Genomic DNA, 19,467 nt, shown 5'->3' on the forward strand with positions numbered 1-19,467 from the left:
TTTTGCCCCCACCTTTAATCCACCTCTTCCTTCATTTTTTTCTTTTCCTCTTCTCGCACGCCTTCGAGCACAATTGCCCCTTCCTCCTACCTGCATAGAGTTTAACACTACGTATAAATGAATTGCCATTCAGTTTTCTCAAAGGCTTTCATATTCCTTATTTTAATTTAACCTTACAGTCACTGGCCATGAGGTAGATAGATTCTGTTCATCCTCTCTTAACAGAGAAGGGGGACGGAGTCTGCATAGTGAGAAATACTCTTTTTCTTTCACATGATAATTATTTTTGGCTTTGTTTTTTAACACTGAAAAACTAGGGAGATATCTTTATTTTAGGTAAACAAATATGCATGCCTTGAGACGTGTGGGGGGGGGGACTCAGCAAGAGACACTTTCACTGTTGCTATTGTTAAACTGTAGTCAGTAGAGATTAGTACAAGGCTGTAGTCTGTGTTCACATATGTCATTGTTATCCCACATGTCACAGTGAGTTCTGCTGGGCAAGTCTCTCAAGAAGGAAAACCAGTCATTCTCCTGGTTTTCTTCCCAGAAAGGAAAACTTTCCAAAGGAAACAGGCTTCCCTCTATGAATGGTGCTTTTTACAAATCTCTTGTTCCTGCCGTTAATTTATTTGTACAGAATTCGGGATATACCTGAATACAATGAAAATATATATTTTCTCTTTCCTTCTCTAGTTGTCATTATTATAGGTGGGAATATAAAGTTATCAAGGCTGATATAATGTAAGATTTTAAAGGAAGCACTAAACCTCAGAATGATTCCTTAAGCAAAGCAAATAAGTTAAATAAACGTTGTTCTAGAGTTAGTGTACCATCAAACTACGTGAGCAGCACCAGAAATGACAAATATTGGGTATTGCCATCAAAGTTAAAAGTAACTTTTGAAATTGTCTTATTTTAAAAATCTAGAAGCAGAATGAACTGTTTTTAAATATGTATGTGTAGAGTTCAGAAAAATCACAGATACATTCTTTTGTGTTTGTTTCTTCTCCAGCTCTCTCAGTGATTCATAATTAAAGTTTCAAGACTCACTCATTCATGTATTCATTTTCCTTCCAAAATCTCTACATTGTTATCTTCAGGTCAGACCCTTCCCTTGAGTTCTAGCTCCAAATACTCATCCGCCTACTAAATTGCTTCACAAGTATTTTACAGGCGCTTCCGATTCGACACGCACCAAACTAAACTCATCATTTCCATCTACAACCTGCCCCCACCTTCCTCTCCTCAAGGAAACCCATCCTTCTTCCTGTGTTTCCTGAGTGAATAGAGACCTGTCCGCCAAGCTGCACAAGCCAGAAACCCAGATGTTTTGGCACTGACTTCCTTAAAAGCTTCCCTGGTCTATATCTGCTCTTCCCTCCGGTCCCGTCTCTACACTGTCGCTAGAGTTATCTGCTTGAAGGAGAAATCTGACTGTTCCCACTCAACACCCTCCAGTGGCTTCCCACTGCTGTAAGGGGCAAGACCGACCTCCTGGACCTGGCCCGCCCCCACAGGGTCTGATCCCTGCCACCTCTTCAGTCACATCTCACGTCAGCATTAACCTGGCCCTACTCCGACTGCCTTTGGTTGCCTAGGAAGGCTATTCTTACTCCCAATGGATTGTTTCCTCTCTTTTCCACCTTCTCTTACTTCTTAACTGTCCGTTCAAACGTCACTTCTGAGACGCCTCCCATGGCCATAGGATGGAGGCATTTCCTGCTTGCACCTGCTTTCTGGAATGATGATCTGTTAATATAGGTCTCATTCCTTAGACTTGAGGCACCATGAGGACAGAGACCCCCATCTGCGTTGCTCAGCATTTTATCCCAAATGCCAACCCCGTGCTTGACACATAGAAAGTAAATGCTGAACGACTTCAGTTAAACATCATGGGACATTTGCCACATGACTGCTTTTCAACACCAAGATGCTTACAAAGTAGATAAAGTATTCTTTAAGAAAGTTATGGGGGGAATAAAAGTAAAATCTTTTAAAGTTCTGATAAATATGGTAAAACTTTAGTGAGGAAATCCCTTGGGAATCAAGCTTATTTTTAATACAGCTGATCACATAAAAGAAATCAATAATTTGCCCCAGTATTTGTTGGGTGGCTCTTACAGCTTTGGAAACCCTCCTGTTCTGTCTTGTTCGCCCCCCTCCCTCCTGTACTGTTAATAAAATTACAGAGGTATTTTTATATCTTTAACTCTCCTCTCTCATTTTCCTTGAGAGTAGGGAATATGTTTACACAGAGCCTTTTACAAAGAAGGCTATTTGATACACAGTTTATGACTGATTTAATCTGTGTTATAGAGAGGGACTTTAGAAATTACGAATAAAATGAGAAATTTCACCAGGCAGTTTTATATAACATAAAAGCAAAAATGCAAGCACTCCAATAATCTGTTTCTACCAGGATATGTACCTAAGTATAAATTTCACATGAAAATTGTAATTTTCCTTCCTTTACATGATATATATTAAGGAAAAAAACAATACTTAAAAAATTTATAACATGGCATGATGTGATTAAAAAAACACTAAATTTTAAATGACATACTAATTACATTTTCATTTGGTTATAAAGAAGTTTATAGATTATTTGTATATCATGCCATATGGTTATGTCCTGCCTTGGGTTTTAAAATATCTCAAACAGCAGATACAATTATTTTAATTTTATTCCTTCACTAATTTATGTAAGTAACTAGAAGCCTAATTTTAAAGAGGCATAATGGAAATTTTAAGGATGAAGGGGAAAATAGTACTAACTGAGAATTAAAGTTACTTGTTGCATACTCTTGATATTAAATGGTAAGGAACTAAGTACTTTGGCAGTGTTCTAGCTATAACATTCACATTCTCACATTATTTACATAATGAATGGACAGAGGGCAGGGAAGGGAGAAAGAGGCTAAATGAAATATGTGCCTACTGAGCACTCTAATACATAATAACACATCTGTTGTTTACTGACAATTATTTCCAAGTATATGTTAAAAATTAATACTTTCTGGCATGTCATAAACTACTGCTTGCTTAAGCCATGGTTATTGTCTGAGATAGGACAGGGTCAATATAATAAATAACTACTGGTAGATGAAAACCAAATTGAACCAGGATAGTATTCTCCCTTTGTGACTCTTGGGAGGATGACACTATTCTGACAAGAGCAGTGATACTGTTTCACTAAAACTCTGAAATAATCACATTCAAATAATTCAAAAAATGCCTTTAGTATCCTAAAATTTTCATACTAATGCACAGCAGGCAAAGAATTTTGGTCTGTTGGTACAATACACAGAGGTTTGTGTAAGATATAATTTTTTCTTTCTTTACACATTACAAAGAAATGAATCAGAGAAAAATAAAAATGTAAAATGAACACGTAAGGGTGAAACAACGTATGATTATTATTCTAGAAAGTCCCTAGTCATGTATTGGCATTCAATCAGCACTTTGGACAGTAGATAAAAGACCTATTTCATTTTTTCATTAATTTATCCATTTATTTATTCATTCGCATGTCAGATGTTTATCAAACTCCCGCTGCATGAAAAGTACCCAATAAAAAAAGGTTCACAGAAAATCTGCAGTATTTCTCTCCCCCAAGCAAATCAGACTGTGCAATGAAAAAAAGTTCAGCCTTAAAAGGTTGATCTAAGAATACAAAATAGCCAACTATTTCTTTTCCATAACAAAAATATCTATCCAGAAGAAATATAAATAAGTGTACTAGACCACAAACTCTAACTATTCTTTCCAAGCCATTTTATATTTAATAATTAATATAATAGAGGTCATTTTATTCTATAATACATAACCTCCATTAGAAGGAAATGACCTTTTTTATACTAAACACATAGCAACTGAACAACATCTTCGCTTTCACGCCACTTTGGTTCCACAGATGACATTATTTCTCCAAGAATCAGGTACAATCCACTAGCATTATTAACTAGCAACACTAGTTGCAACATCAGGTTATTCAGTCCAGTAGAAAATAATTATTTTCATTGGCAAGTCAAAAGCCCAGAGACCTCTGGGGGAAAATATGACCCACTATAAATTATGATAAATTATGCATAGATTTAATTTTACTTATCTCTTTAAATCAGTGGGTTGGCATACTAGGATACTATTTGCAAGGTACAGGTCTTAAAGATCTATAACTTATTTAGAAAACATATGTTCAATTTAAATGCAAAAAAAAAAAAACCCAACAAAACCCTGCAGATGATATTTTAGGTGCCATTCCTTTCAAGGTCATTTTTATTCCATTACAAGAATGAGAACACAAGAGGGACACCTGGGTGGCTCAGCAGTTGAGCGTCTGGCATGATCCCAGAGTTGCAGGATCGAGTCCAACATCGGGCTCCCTATGAGGAGCCTGCTTCTCCCTCTGCCTGTGTCTCTGACTCTCTCTCTCTCTGTGTCTCTTATGAATACATAAATAAAATCTTAAAAAAAAAAAAGAATTAGAACACAAGAGTGTGGTACAATGAAAATGCCAGAAGTGGTGGTAGCCTGCCCAACCTCGGCTGTATCACTAAGCCCTTGCACAGTTCTCCGCATACAGCAGGCTCCCAGTAAAATGAAAGTTATACAGCCTGCTTTTATTTGGCTCATAATAGTTTGAAGCAGTAATGTTAGAATTATTAGGATTAAAGAAAGTAAAACATTGGAGACTGTCTTAGAGTCACCCGAATTTATGAGGAAAATACAGAAAGACCATTTTTTGAAGTTTGTGTGAGAATAGAAAGTCATCTTTTACTCTCTCTTTCTCTGTAAGAGACTATATCTAATATATCAGCAAACCCTAATGGCTTTACCTTCAACATACACCCAGAATCTGGCCACTTCTCAAGATCTCCACCACTGCCATCCTGGTCCAACTCCCATTTGTTTCCCATTTAGATTATTTCAATAACTCTCTAACTGGTCTTGCTTCTGCACTTGGCCTCTTACAGTCTATTAAAAAAAAAAAAAAAAAAGGAATTCCAACTGATCTTTCAAAAACCTGGGATAGATCAAATCAGTTCTTAATAGCCCCCATGTCATGCAGCATAAAGGCAAAGCCCTTTCAATGGCTTACAAGGTTTTCATGATCCGGCCACTCAATAAGTAACCTCATTTTCTATCTCCGTTGTTGGTCTTCTTTAGACACACCAACATGCTCCCGTCTCAGGATCTTTTTGCCCTTGCTACACCCACTGGTATTCACATGGTTCACTCCTTTCTCTCTTCTGGGTCTTCTCTATAGTGTCCGCTCCAGCCTCCCATTCTCTTTTATACTATTTTCTTACTCTGTATAATATTTATTACCACGTGGAATATTTTATATTTACTTATTACTTTTTAAGTGCATTGTCTTCTTCCCTTCATTTGTGTAAGCTCCAGAAGGATGGGGCTTCGTGCACTGTGGAAGGGAGACAGAGATGGTCACCCCAAAATATGCTTTTTGGCATAAGGATTATTTTCAGCTGAGTATTTTTTCAGAAATAGCAGATACAGGGGAAGTTTTACAATGGAGTAGAAGTTACCCTTTTGTAAGAGATATTTACAAGGGAGCTCTCCATTTATAGGACTGTCTGCCTCCCTGTACCAGGAAGAGAAAGTGGACTCTAAATCTCTAGAAAATCTTATCAACAGAGAAGACACTAACTTGAATCTGTGTTACCAATCCTACCCTTGTTTACTGCTTTGCCTGATAACTTCCCACAACTGGCCTCCCTCTCACCATCTACACATCTTCTTTAGTCTTTAGCTGGAGCTCTGGAGTTGGTATTTAAGGTGGTGGCTTAGACAACCTGGGAAGTTACTCAGGTTTCCCAGGTCTCTCCCACGTTTACAGTAGGCATACATGTTGTTTGACTTCTGTTTTTCCTGTTAACCCTCTATTACACGGGTGTCTCGAACAAAAACCTAGAAGATTAGAGGGAAAATTAGTTTTTCCTCCTCTCTACCACTGCAGCCACAGTATCTAGACTAGGGCCTGGCCCAAACATACCCAGGATTGGGGACACGCAGACAAGAGGGTAATGGGAGTAAGGTGGCAAACTACAGAGCTATGGGCTGTAGCTAGAGATCAGCTGCCCAGAGATACCTAGGCTTTAACTAGAGTGAGGATGTGGCCTTGTTGACACCAAATTTGGTACAAGAAATGTTTAGCCCAATACTTAAAACATTAAACAAAATCAGACAGATGTATAGATGCTCCCTGAGTGGTTTTATTTTGGTCCAGACTCTCATGTTAGTATGAAAATGAGCTTCTGAGATTCAACAAGGCCCAAATCTGCTCAGACACCGTTAGGAAGTCTGAGGACCATGGTAAAATGAAGAGATATCCTGCATTTGCTCTTTCTTTATAAGGCCATCTTTTTCTGAAAAGTTTCTGTATCCTTGGCTAACTAGACAACTGAATTTAATCTTACAATAGTGTGGACATGTGTGATCCCTTCTAGGTATGTTTTGGTCCCCTTGAAATGTTGTGGGGGATATTTCATAGTGGAGAACCTTGAAATACTTCTTTTCTACTCAAATAATAGAGTTGCCTTCTCTAATCCAAATCAGTGTGTCAGGGAAATTATTATTCTTTTCATTTTATATTAGAAGAAATAGAAACACAATAAGTAACTTCATTTATCCATGCAATGATTTTTTTTTTTTTTTAACTGATCACCAACTAGATGCTGGTAACTATTCTCTGTATTGAGGAATGAACAAAACAAAGTCAATATCCTCATGGATCTCACATTCTAGTTGAGGACATAGACAAAAAAGCAAACCAGTATTTTATATATAGATACACACACACACACACACACACACCACCACCACCACCACCACCACTCTTATACATATGTATATATTTATACATGCACATATATGCATATGTAGATATAAATAAATGTCAGGTGATGATAAGGACTGATGAAAAATAAAGCAGGGAAAGGTTATAGGAAATGCCATGATGCGGGTAGGGGAAGGTTCCAAAAGTCACACAACTAACATGGTAGAGAGACAGGATTCAAACATAGAGCCTTCCAATGTCAAATCTGTTGTTTTAACAACTATGCTGAAGCTGCTAAGTGGCTCTGCAAATGCTAACCTTCCAGCCTATTAGAGTTGGCAATGCAGAGAGAGACAGTCTGATGGGGACAGAAACACTCTGACAGGGAAATCTGAGCATGAAAAGGGCTTCTAGTGGTGCTTGGTATCTAATACAGAATGGATAATATTTGAAAACAAAAATTAGGCAAGTCTCCTGCCCCTCCCCTAGTAATTCTCAAAATTAATAAGGTCAGTCAGTGTCTGGTAAACAGCACAGGCTTGGGTTCTCTAGATCCATATGTTTGTTGACTGCTCTGATGGTCCCTTGAAGGCCAGAGAATAGGAAGCAATTTGCAAGTGAGAAGGTTAGGCTTGTTTTTCCGTCATCTGTGTTCTAACAGATTTCTTAGAGGCCAGAATTTCCATTTGACCAAGACTAATTAGAAGAAGCTAGTTACTCTAACATGAATCATGTTTGACCTGAGAACTTGAATACAACCAGTGGTCACCCAAATCTCTGGGGTAATGTGTAGGATGTGTTCTGAGTTCCATAGTTCTGAGTGTGATCTCCTGCCTGTTATTTAGACTCAGTATGAGTTAGGATTCAAGAAGACTGCAAGGACTGAGTACAGGAAAGAGTCAAGCTGGACAGCCCTAAACCATGGTACTGTGAAGGAATGAATCATCCTGGGAAAATATGGAGATAAGACCTAAAAGGATTCTCTTATCCCTACAATAGGCTTTCCTGTAAATCATTACTTAATGGTCTTAAGTTTTGCTTCATGAGAGAAATTTCCACATGGTTGATCATACTCTCAAACGGGAAGAAACTGGAAATATATTCAACACATAGTTTAAATGTTTTGCTTAGATTCCCAGGCTTGTCATTAACTCAATCTAGACGTGAATCTTCCCCTTACCACCTGGTATGACACTGGACAAGTTATGCATGCTTTTTTGTGGTTCAATCTCTTTTACTATAAAACGAAGATGAGTGGTACCATTTTCATTGAAACAGGAGGACTAAATAAAATAGTGAACGTATTTGCCAAATAGTAAACACCTGATGAATACATAATAACCTTTTGGGGAGCCTGCTTCATAAATGCCCCAACCTCTAAGAATCATCCTCTCACATATCGAGATTGGCTCCTGTGAATCTGTGTAACAATGACTCTGCACACTCTCCCCTGTCTAGCCATCTTATTGATTAAAACAGGGGTAGACACCTTATATGAGCTGGGCCAATCAATTCTTTCTGCCAAGAATTTGAAGTTGGACCTCAAAGACTCATTAGTTATCTGCAGATGCCAGGCCTGGAAAGTTATATTGATTCAAATGTCACTTGAGAGCCCTTTACAAATGAAGCAGAGGAATGCTGTCTTCATAGCAAGAGGGAAATGAAGCGGTAAAACAGAAACACAGAGGAAAAGACAGAAAGAGATGCTGTCTTCGTCCCTGAACACTTCCTAGTTCCTAATTCCAATGGCTTCCAAGGATGGCTGAACTTCCTGTGTCCTGAGTTCTGTGAGAAAAGTCTATTTTTCTTATAATAAATGTTCTGCTTAAGTTAGCTTAAGCGGTTTCTGTTCTTTGTGATCAAAGAGGTCCTTAGAAAAAGTGGTAACTTGAACATTTATAGGAATTTAATGGGAAAGCTCACTTTTGACATTCTGAACCAGGAATGTATTTACGGTAATTAACTGAATAAAAGTGAGAAATAACAGAGAAGAGATATAAACCAACTCCCCTCTGATCATTTCAATGTAACATAGGACAAAGCTAGCCCCAACCAAACTATGAGATAGCTTCAATATGCTATTCCCTTTTTTCCCCTCCCTTCTCATTTTCAAGGACTGTTTACTAGATGGCCCTGAATTCTCAAACAGTGTCTTATATATGCTGTGTCTTTCCTACCAGTGACCATAAATCAAAACTTCTCTTCCTTTGATCCTTTCGCCCAAATCCTTCATTTTTGTTTTCTAAGAAGGCAGTTAGATCCTCTGCTACGTTAACTTAAGCCAACACGTTAATTGATTCTAATGTAAGAGAAGATCTCCTTTTTCATTCCTGGAAACATATATGTGACTTTAGGGGAAAATCCCTTAATTAAAATGAATGAAACTAGTGATGGGAAACTCTGACACTGAATAAAGTAGCAGGATAATTTTTAGAAAGGTGCTTTTGTGATATCTTTTGTATGATAATCACATTGCATATGCACATATCAACCTATAGTAGAAAAAAATGTTAGGGAACGATTGCATTTTTTTACATATTTGAAATTATTGAACACTCCTTTCTGAACTGTAGCAAAATTGGTTTAGAAGCTAAAAATGAAAGTGCAGCTTAATATATTCAAAATCGTAATCAAATGTTGGAACAAGAAAATCAGTCATAAATGCTTAGTCAACTAACTATCACATTTCTATGCTAATCCTGTGTTTTTAATTAACGGATAGAGCAGAAGGGAGTATCTACACAATAGTGTGTAAAAAAATGCAAAAATAAATTTTCAAGTTCTAATTGAATAGAGAAGCAGTAACAAAATACTGCTTCATTCCAGCAATTCTTCATCAAAAACAACAAAAAACACCTTGGTATATCTTTCTAAAATTACATTTCACAGGCTTCAGCATCCTCTTCTGTTTTTAATCACGAACATAAAGAGTCCAGATGTTAAATATAAGCTGAGCCATCACACCAAGTACCATCTGGCCTTCGTCTCTGAATCTCCTAATTGGTCAGAAGATGAATTTCTTCCGGAAAGCAGCTGAGTCCACGGCAGTGATTCAGAGTATGAGCTCTAGAACTAGAGTGCTGGGATCCATATCTTGGAGCTGCCACTTTCTTTTCATATGATCTTGGGAAAGATAATCAACCTCTCTAACCATAAGTTTCCTCATGTAAAAAATGGGCCTAACAATAATAGCTACCATTGTTTTGAGGATTTATTCATTCACCAGTAAGTGCCTGGCACCATTCCAGGCTTTTGGAATCCAACAGTAAACACTACAAGTTAAACATCATTGCCCTCATGAAGCTTACATTCTCAGATATTCCATCTAAAGCATCTAATTAGCACAGTGCCTAGTACTCTAAGTTCTAAAAGTCAACTGTTGGGATTACGAATGCTGGAATGGAGACAGAGTGAAACACCTGCCTTCAAATGACTGGGAATGTGTTGGAACGAAGTCAGCACATTTAAGATCTAGCTAGCCATGGCTCTGCCACTAACTGTTTAGATAGCTTTCATTTAATCTCTGGGCCTCAATTATTTAATCGGTAAGTTGACCTTAACGTCCCTTTTATTGAATACATGGCAATTCATGAGAGACATAACAGGTGAAGTTTTAAAAACATTAAAGGAACTATTTCCCTTTGCCTATTTTAGCTTTATCTTACTATTTAAATGATATTAAGATACATTAAGCACAAGAATATATTTTTAGGACATTGAAAGCAGAGCTTTCAAAGAGAGAGCTCAAATACTAGGTTCTCAGTTGCAATTTTAAAAAAATAGAGAAATCTTCAAGAATCACTGGAAAAATACAGATAATCAGTCTTATACCCAAATCTTTGGCTTCACAAAGCATGAAATCACAAAAAAACAAAACCAAACAAACAAAAAACCCAAAATGAGATAGAAGTAGCCCCTTACATTTTTCTTAAAAAGTAACACATTCCTTAAGCCTAATCAGAAACCACTGGATCAAACAATCTCTTTCTAGAATATATTTAGGTGAAGTGTAATATTGTTCCTTTTTGGACAATCTTAGCTTTCCTTAAGTAGTTTTTCTAATGAAATTTAAAAATAAAATTGATCCATATCTACTTCTTTTCATAAATTATTCATTTTTCAAGTTTTGTAAGTTTTACTCAAATTACTTTTCTTTTCCAGTTAAAAATCCTAGCATTTTAACTTTCTTAAAATCATCCTAGGGCAGCCTGGGTGGCTCAATGGTTTAGCGTCACCTTCAGCCCTGGGCGTGATCCTGGAGACCCGGGATAGAGTCCCACATCGGACTCCCTGCAGGGAACCTGCTTCTCCCTCTGCCTGTGTCTCTACCTCTCTCTTTCTCTCTCATGAATAAATAAAATCTTTAAAAAAATAAATAAAATCATCCCAGTATGTGGCTTGATACTCCTGCAGCTTAGCCGAATTAAATGGTATACATGGCCCTTGGTGAGAATGACCCTGTTTACCTGGCTCCATTCTTCAGACTTCCCATTCTGATAATATTGAACTCTTTAGTCTCATGATTAAGTCCTGCTTTTTCATGAAAAATATTGTTAACTTTTCCTTAGCTGGAATATTCCTTCCTTTTCCATTCAGCAACACCAAGTCTCACTCAAACAGTGTCTTCTACAATTACTGACTGCTCTCAACATAGTCCTGATTACTCCCATGATACCCACCCCATGCTGAAAGGTTATATTGGACCCTCTTAGTAGTACTCTGATGGCATTTTGCACCTATTTCCACTAAATTAATTATCTCTTTGCATAATTATTTTTTATTACATATACCCGAAGGCAGGGACAATGATATTCTTATTGACATCAGAGTAGGCACAGAGTAGGCAAATGTTCACATTTGTGAAGTACTGGAAATATCTTCATTCTCAATGGATAAGCAAAACCCTTATTAAACAATAAATCTATCTGATCTTACATACTTTAATTTGTGGAGTTAATAGCCTTACTCCATAATGACAGAACATCATTGTGATAAAGTGGCCAAAAGCAAAGAGAAATCGGTCCAAGTTTTAAAATTAGAAAATAAAATCCTTTTCTATAAGCATCTCTCCAAAAACAACTTTTCTGGTATTAACGTACAATATCATGAAATTAAGAAATGCTCCCCAAATTCCCCACAGATTGATCTTTAACGCAAACACATGCAATCAAAAGCTTATCCTCTTTTTACTTTCCTCAGACACCAAAGAACATGGCAGAGAGACAACTTTTAGAAATAAACCAAAATAAAAATAAATCGTGTAGAGTAAGATTCATCAGCAATAAAACCATAAATGCCACTCCCTTTATATCTAGTATAATGCCAAGCTTCAATCCACTTAACATCAAAATTAATCAGGTTTAATGCTTTTCCTAGAGTGGCATCTAACAATCTAGTAACATACCATATACACACAGCCCAAAGTTTATCAACATACTTCAAATCTTCATATAAAGTTCAAGTAGGAAAGAAGACTTCACACTGGCCTATAGTATAATTATAAAGAAAATGCAGATGATTATCACTACATTGAAACACAAAATATCCAGCAATTCACTAGCTATAAACAGAAATAGTTTCAATTAGAAATTAGGGTATCAAGAGAACCCTTCTGGAAGTTAAATGGAAATTACAACAAGGACATTTCCAAAAGCAGGCCATTCGTTTATGCAATTACTTCCTTTCCATTTTACAGCTGTCATACTTACTTACCTATAATGAAACATTGCTCTTTTCATAGTAATCAAAACAATAAAACAAAGCTAAAGAAAGAAAATGTGTGCCTCCCCCAATTTAAGATATTATTTTGAGGAGAGACAGTTAAAAATATTTTTAAGAATTCCAGGGATTTTGAATCATTGAACAGGGTACAGTATATAAGTTCATATTAAATTTAAAGCACATTAAAAATGTTTGCTTTGATCTGTGGGACAAAGACTTCACAATTTAAATATATTTTATAATATTTTAGTAATATATTTTAGTAATATTTGGGGATGTTAAGAATATGGCTTGGTGCCTTTCTTCACTACTTGGAAACCAAAACTTTCAATCATGTTTAATCAATTTTTAACATACCTCATTAGAAAGTTTTCCAATGAGGAAAAAATACTTTTCGCTGTAGTAAATACTATATATTTATATTTTTGTATTTGGTATTTCTTAGGAGAAAAAAAACACAACGTATCTTGAGTGCATCTTTTAACTATAAATCAATTGACATCCATTGCAATTACTGTTGCTACCACAGAAACAGTTTCATAGGATGACACATAGGAATAGGGTTTTATGGCACAATTCACTTCTATAAAAAATTCAACACAAAGAATATTTTATTTACTCAACATAGTGTCACGTGTTGGTGAGGTATTGAAATGAAAAGAAAAAGAAAATGAATTCATCCAAAAGAGCATTTACATAAATTTCAAGAGTAACAAAAGACCACTGGCTAGAGGGATCATAAAATTCAACCACTAATCAAGATTAAGAAGGACAAATAGAAAAGCAGGTGGTTTAGAAGGCATCAATGGAAGTGAGGGGAGAAAAAACATTACATCATTGTTATGTAGCTAATAAGGAAAACCATTAAAAAAAAAAAGAAAAGCATTGATTAAAGACAAAAAGAAAATAGTCATGCCACAGACAACAAATATGGGGCATGGTGTTAATGCTTATCAGTGCCCTAACAGATGTGACTGATCAATCACTGGATTCTTTGCTGCTGATTCCGGAATCCTTCTCAATACCCAACACAGAGAGCCACTGGAAACTGAAATCTATTTGTCAAACCTGCTTTCAGTGGTATTGTTTAAGATAGTCAATCAAAAACCTTCCCCACAGGCAAATCCTAAAGGTATAGGTACAACCTTCTGGGATACATGCTCAAGCATGGGTTGACAGTTAAAATTTTTGAATGCATGAAAATTCTAAACAAGGAAAATGGAAAAATAACATGACAGCAGACAATGTTATGATTCGGTGAGTAAGATCAATTTTTAAAAGCTAACTGTCATCTACAACAGAACAGTTTCAATTCTGATGATACAGGCACTTAAAAAAATATAGTCAACCAGTAGCAAGAAAAGCAATCACCACAAAAGTAGCAAGAAATTGAAACAATTCCCTCAATCACAATGCAACAGAAATTAAAGACTGCTACTGGTAACTGACAATTAATTAAGTAGTTTCAGTACTGTTTATTCACTGACTCTAAGGCTCTAGATAGTCTAATGGTTTGGGAAAACAAACCTGAGACAAAATGAATAACTATGGATAGAGAATCTGATGCCTGAAGTAGCTTTAACATATGAGCAGCCAACATTAGAGATTTTCTCTAAATGAAGAGCAAAACCCTGCATTGTCCCTTTTTTTTTTTATTTATTTTTTTTTTAAATTTTATTTTTTTTATTTTTTATTCATTTATGATAGTCACACAGAGAGAGAGAGAGAGAGAGAGTCAGAGACACAGGCAGAGGGAGAAGCAGGCTCCACGCACCGGGAGCCCGACGTGGGATTCGATCCCGGGTCTCCAGGATCGCGCCCTGAGCCAAAGGCAGGCGCCAAACCGCTGCGCCACCCAGGGATCCCTGCATTGTCCCTTTTAACAAAAAATGTTTTGTTTTCCTAATGAAATGAATGATAATGCAATTCTTGTGCAAAATAAAATATTTTTTAAAAGTATTTAAAATTATCTATTATAATGTGATTTGATCTCTCATCATAGGAAGTAAAAGAAAAACACAAGGACAGTGGTTAAGTTTAGTTGTCTTAATTTCCAGAAATACAGTATCTTTATTGAAATGTATTTTAAAATATATGTGACTGCTGAGCCATATTGGAAACACAGGATATAATTTTAATTTTAGAATAAAATTGAGTAGGTGGCAAAATTTTTTGGAAAAATCAATTTGATAGAGTAGGCAGTTAGCCAGACATAAGCAGGGAACAGGTATTTTCTGATCATTAAGAAGGGCAGAAAGCAAGTTTCAACCAGCCAGGGGAAACACTGGGGGCACACGCATACTCTTCCCTGTAACTGCTGCCCTACAATAAGTTATAGTTTCACGATAACACATTTGCATAGTGGTTTTGACCTCGTCCTCCTCTTGCAGGGGGATGGCTCCATGACAGCTCAGAGGAGGATCATGTAGGGCCAAAAACTTCCCATCCCTATTGCAGGAGGAGACCTTGGATGATTGGTGGCAACTCTAGTCAGAGACCACCTAGCTATGATCCATACCCTTGCAGGCATAAAAAAAAAGAAAGACCACTCCAGCCCCTGGTGCAGTTGCTGTCTCTGGGCCTGCCTGCTTGTCCACCTCGAGAGTGGGCTTTTGCTGTCATTGCTATTAAACTCTTGTTTATTTGAGAGTTTGGATCTAGATTCTTTCTTGGCCAAACTCAGGAACTGAGGCAGGGGCCAGGGGCCAGAGATGGGATAGATGGGACGCGCCGCTCACACACTGAGAGCACATAAACATACATCTCAGGTGAAGATACCTCTGTTCTGCTATAATGTGATTTGATCTGTCATCATAAGAAGTAAAAGAAAAATACATCAGTCATACGATTTTACCAGAATGTGAAGTCAAAGCCTACGTAATGAAACACATCAGAAAAAAATGGACTTCAACAACGGAACCAATTTAGATAAAGTCCAAAACAGTTCAATGTGACAATGAACTCTGTTCCAAGTCAAATAGTATCATGTGCTGTGTATCATGAATGAGAACTGCATCAATGCCCCACTTCATCTTGCTTGTATACACGTAGCCATACTTGGGATCTCACATGAATTCTGCAAGACATCTTAAGTTGTGTTGACATTCAGCAGTGAAGAACATTTTCAGCTATTAAGCAACTAAAACCACAATCTATAAAAGCATTACAACCAAGTCACTGCTCTTAATGTGATTAGATAACGTTTTCTAAAATCTCCATTGAAATGACCATTACGTTAATATTTTCTACCCTTGGCCGATTCACTATCATCAACTGTTGTTTTACTATTATGCTCTTCCATGACTTTATAAGTAATTTCTTGCAAAATGAGAATAAGGGAGCACAGGAAGCAATCTTATTTAGCTGTAAGACTACAGCTGATTACGTGACTAACTTGTGGTACATCTTATCGGTATGTCATTCATGATAATAATACAATAGACTTTAATCAGGAAGCTCATTGTCTAGTTGGGTGGACTCACTTCAGGTAAGAAAAAACAAGTGTTTCAGTGAACTATATGAAACAACCATCAGAGAAGGCTTTCCCACAAAATATGAAAAACAAGAAAACAATTTTGCGAAAGAATTTCATTGCTGTATTGCAGCAAATATGTCACTTTCCTAACATTCTAATGGCAAAACCAGAAAATGTTTAAAAAATGTTCTCCTTACCTGTGTATACAGTTTTTACTCTCGAGATAGGACATACCAGAAGCAGCATCTAATGAAAACTTCACTAATTGTTTGAGTTTTATTTCATCCTTCTTCTTTCTCAGAAAGGACAGGAAATCACCTCCTAGAAGAATTGACAGACGAGCAATGAGATATAATCATGATGTACGGCTTACTAGAGATACAGAACAGGAAAAATTACACGTTTGGCCACACTTTCTGCCCATTTTGTTTGACGTGAGGATAAAACAAAATATGAAAAGAACACATTTATTAGAAAACAGCATAAACTTACCTAAGATATAACGTAAGTACTTTAAGTGCTTCACACTGTGTCTTACCCAACACACAACATTCAATCAAACTCACGCAATTCTTCTATTTGTAATTTCTCACTAATTTGCCTGGCTAAAATTTTCTGTGAAATTTTATTTTCTCTAATACCAAATAAAAGATTATAATTATTATGAGTTTAAAATGTAAATTATATCAAATTAGTTACCAGATTCAGTGACTGCTTATGATAATTATGTCACTGGTGGTAGAGCTGGAGGTGGGGTGAGGGAGCTGTGGTTTTGATATGATTTAATCGCTGAGCCAGACTGTATTTTTGTGCATCAAATTTCCCTTAGTAGTGTTATGTCTTTTGAGCAATTCATAATAAAAGTAAAGAACTTAGATCTCAAAGGAAATTGAACTAGAAGAAGTCTTCTATCTTAGGGAAAATGAAACTGAGCAGAGTGATATCTTAGAGCAACTCCTTAAACCAGCACAGTCCAGAAGAAATACAACACAGTAATTTTCAATTTTCTGGTAGCCACATTTGGAAACGTAACAACAAAAAAGATGAAATTCATTTTAATAATATATGTTTTCTTTAGCCCAATATATCCAAAATATATCAGTATGGATCATAAAAATTACAGTGGAAATATTTTACATTTTATCATCCTAAATCTTTAAAATATATGGTTTATTTTACACTTTGTGGGACATCTCAAATATTTGATCTGTATTTAGATTTCATAAAATTTATAGTTGAAAAAGAAGATTCACATGCCTAAGTTGTTTCAAACATGTTTAAAATTTTCTAATAACTGAATCATACCCATTTTCAATTGATTAAAATTAAATGAAATTCAAAATTCAGTTCTTAGAAGCACTAGCCACATTTCAGAAGCTGAGGAGCCACCTATCACTGGTGACAACCATATTAAAATAGTGTAGACCTTCAACTGTCCATTCATTCTTCACATAGCATTAAAGGCTATGGGAAGGCTCGATTATTCTTCCTTGTTAGTATAGAGTACATTGCATTTTTTTAAGTTAAATATATTAGAATGAATATTCTGTCAAAACAAATTATTCCCACTTTCTCTATTAGGCCCTCAGATTTTAAGCCAGAATTTTACAAGAGGGATTAGCATTTTAATAGCCATTTCCTAAATTTTGTAGTCCTTAAGGATCCAGGTTTCCTTAAAAAGAGCAACTCTAAAGGTGGAGACTTAATGGCTTTTTCTTTAATGAGAGTACCTGGAAAATAAACAATTGCCCAACTCTACTTATAATGTTGTCTTTCTCTAACTTCTCTTATTCACAAATCAAGTGTTAGGAAATTTAGGTGGGACATTTACAAAATCAATAGCTATATGCTTAAAAATAACCTTAACAGTGACAGATAATTTCTTTTTTCTGTTCTTTTAAAAAGAGTATTAAATGTATTCAATTACTAAGAAGATTATTGAAATAGTCTATTACGCTTAACTTAATTTTCTGAACAAAATACACAAAAGCAACAGCAAGTAGCAAAGTTAACCAATGATTTCTCTACTTTAATAGGTGTGTCAATTAAGTGGACTTGAAATCAATATTTAGTTCAAGTTATTCCTTGGGCCAATATTCACATGTATTTATTATTTTGTTAGATATGTAGTGGCTTATTTTAGAAAAAGTGCAGACTTCTGGTCTTGAAACTACATAGCATTTTGTTTAAGCTTTGGAATAGCTTTCAAATGAAAAGAGCTTTTCTGGAATTTGGGCTAAAGCAGCCTATGACATAACCTCAGTGTTCTGTGAAATTGTAATATTTCTTTCCAAAAGTTAGCTCAAATTCAAGCACTTTTCCATCTGCCTCCTGTTCCTTTTTAAATTTACTCCTTTGGGGATGCCTGGGTGGCTCAGTGGTCGAGTATCTGCCTCCAGCTCAGGGCATGATCCTGGGGTTCCAGGAGTCTCAGGATCGAGTCCCACATTGGGTTCCCCATAGGGAGCCTGCTTCTCCCTCTGCCTGTGTCTCTGCCTCTCTGTGTCTTTCATGATTAAATAAATAAAATCTTAAAAAAAAAAAAAAAGTTAGTCCTTCAGTGAATCCTCCTTTACCCCCTAACTGCTGCCCCAAATGGTAAACCCTAGGAAGAGAATTGTGCCTCTGTTGCTCGGTATTATCATTTCAGAGGCTACCACACCATGTCTAGTATGTAATAATACCTCAATAAACATCTCTGGAATGAATGGGTAAACAATGTGTACATATCTCTTTTTGCAGCTTCTTAGCTCCCCATGAAGACAAGAATCATTTTTCATTCATTTTGACATTTCTTCCCTAGTCACTAATGGTGAGACCTATGCTTTTTAAGTACTTGTTCAATGTTAAAATAGTGTTGAGAAAAGGATATTACATTTCTTATCAATGGCACTGGATGGATGCCATAAAATTCTTTAAATTCCAACAATAAAACTTAGTGCATTTAAGACTGAGCTCATTTTGACAGATGCTTCTGTAACACTAATGCCTTAAAAACTGCGTCACTTAAAAAAACATTATCTACCAAGGACTGCTTCTTTGCAAATCAAACTAAAATAACAAATGCATAATATAATAAAGAAAAGACAACACTTAGCATTACAAATTGCCTGAACAATGGTGCCAAGTCAAGAAAGGTAAAGTACTAGAAAGGAGAATGACATACAGCTCTTTCCAAATACTGAGACACAGCCAAAGATACAGACCAAGGATTGTCTGATTGCCTCTTAGCTAATCCAACAATATTTCTGCCTTAGAGAAATTCCTTGCTTAAAATCATTAAATTATCAGAGCAAATTGTAAACTGATTTCCAACTTCTAGTTATTCGAGACACAGAATGATCTGAAGTAAAGGAGGAAAGCTGCACCATGCCACAGCCCTAGTCAGCGTCTTAAAGAGCACTGCAGAGAAGCAAAGCCTTCTATGAAAATGAAATAATTGTGATTCAGTCCTGAAAGCCTGAGCCTTGGG

General features: G+C 36.2%; 1 protein-coding gene across 18 annotated transcripts in view; it reads right to left on the reverse strand.

Annotated features, from left to right (window-relative positions):
- Positions 1 to 19,467, reverse strand: part of FER (FER tyrosine kinase) — a 432,700-nt gene that overhangs the window by 92,544 nt on the left and 320,689 nt on the right. For 17 of the 18 annotated variants that reach the window (XM_072788238.1, XM_072788233.1, XM_072788277.1 and 14 more), the window contains one exon: positions 16,193 to 16,316. In XM_072788238.1, coding sequence (XP_072644339.1) covers positions 16,193 to 16,316 — 124 coding nt within the window. Of the gene's footprint in view, positions 1 to 5,891; positions 5,932 to 16,192; positions 16,317 to 19,467 lie in introns of those variants that run through there. The other variant, XM_072788319.1, reaches the window with a different exon arrangement.

The sequence above is a fragment of the Canis lupus genome, chromosome 2 (genome assembly GCF_048164855.1).
Source record: "Canis lupus baileyi chromosome 2, mCanLup2.hap1, whole genome shotgun sequence".
Classification (NCBI taxonomy): domain Eukaryota; kingdom Metazoa; phylum Chordata; class Mammalia; order Carnivora; family Canidae; genus Canis; species Canis lupus.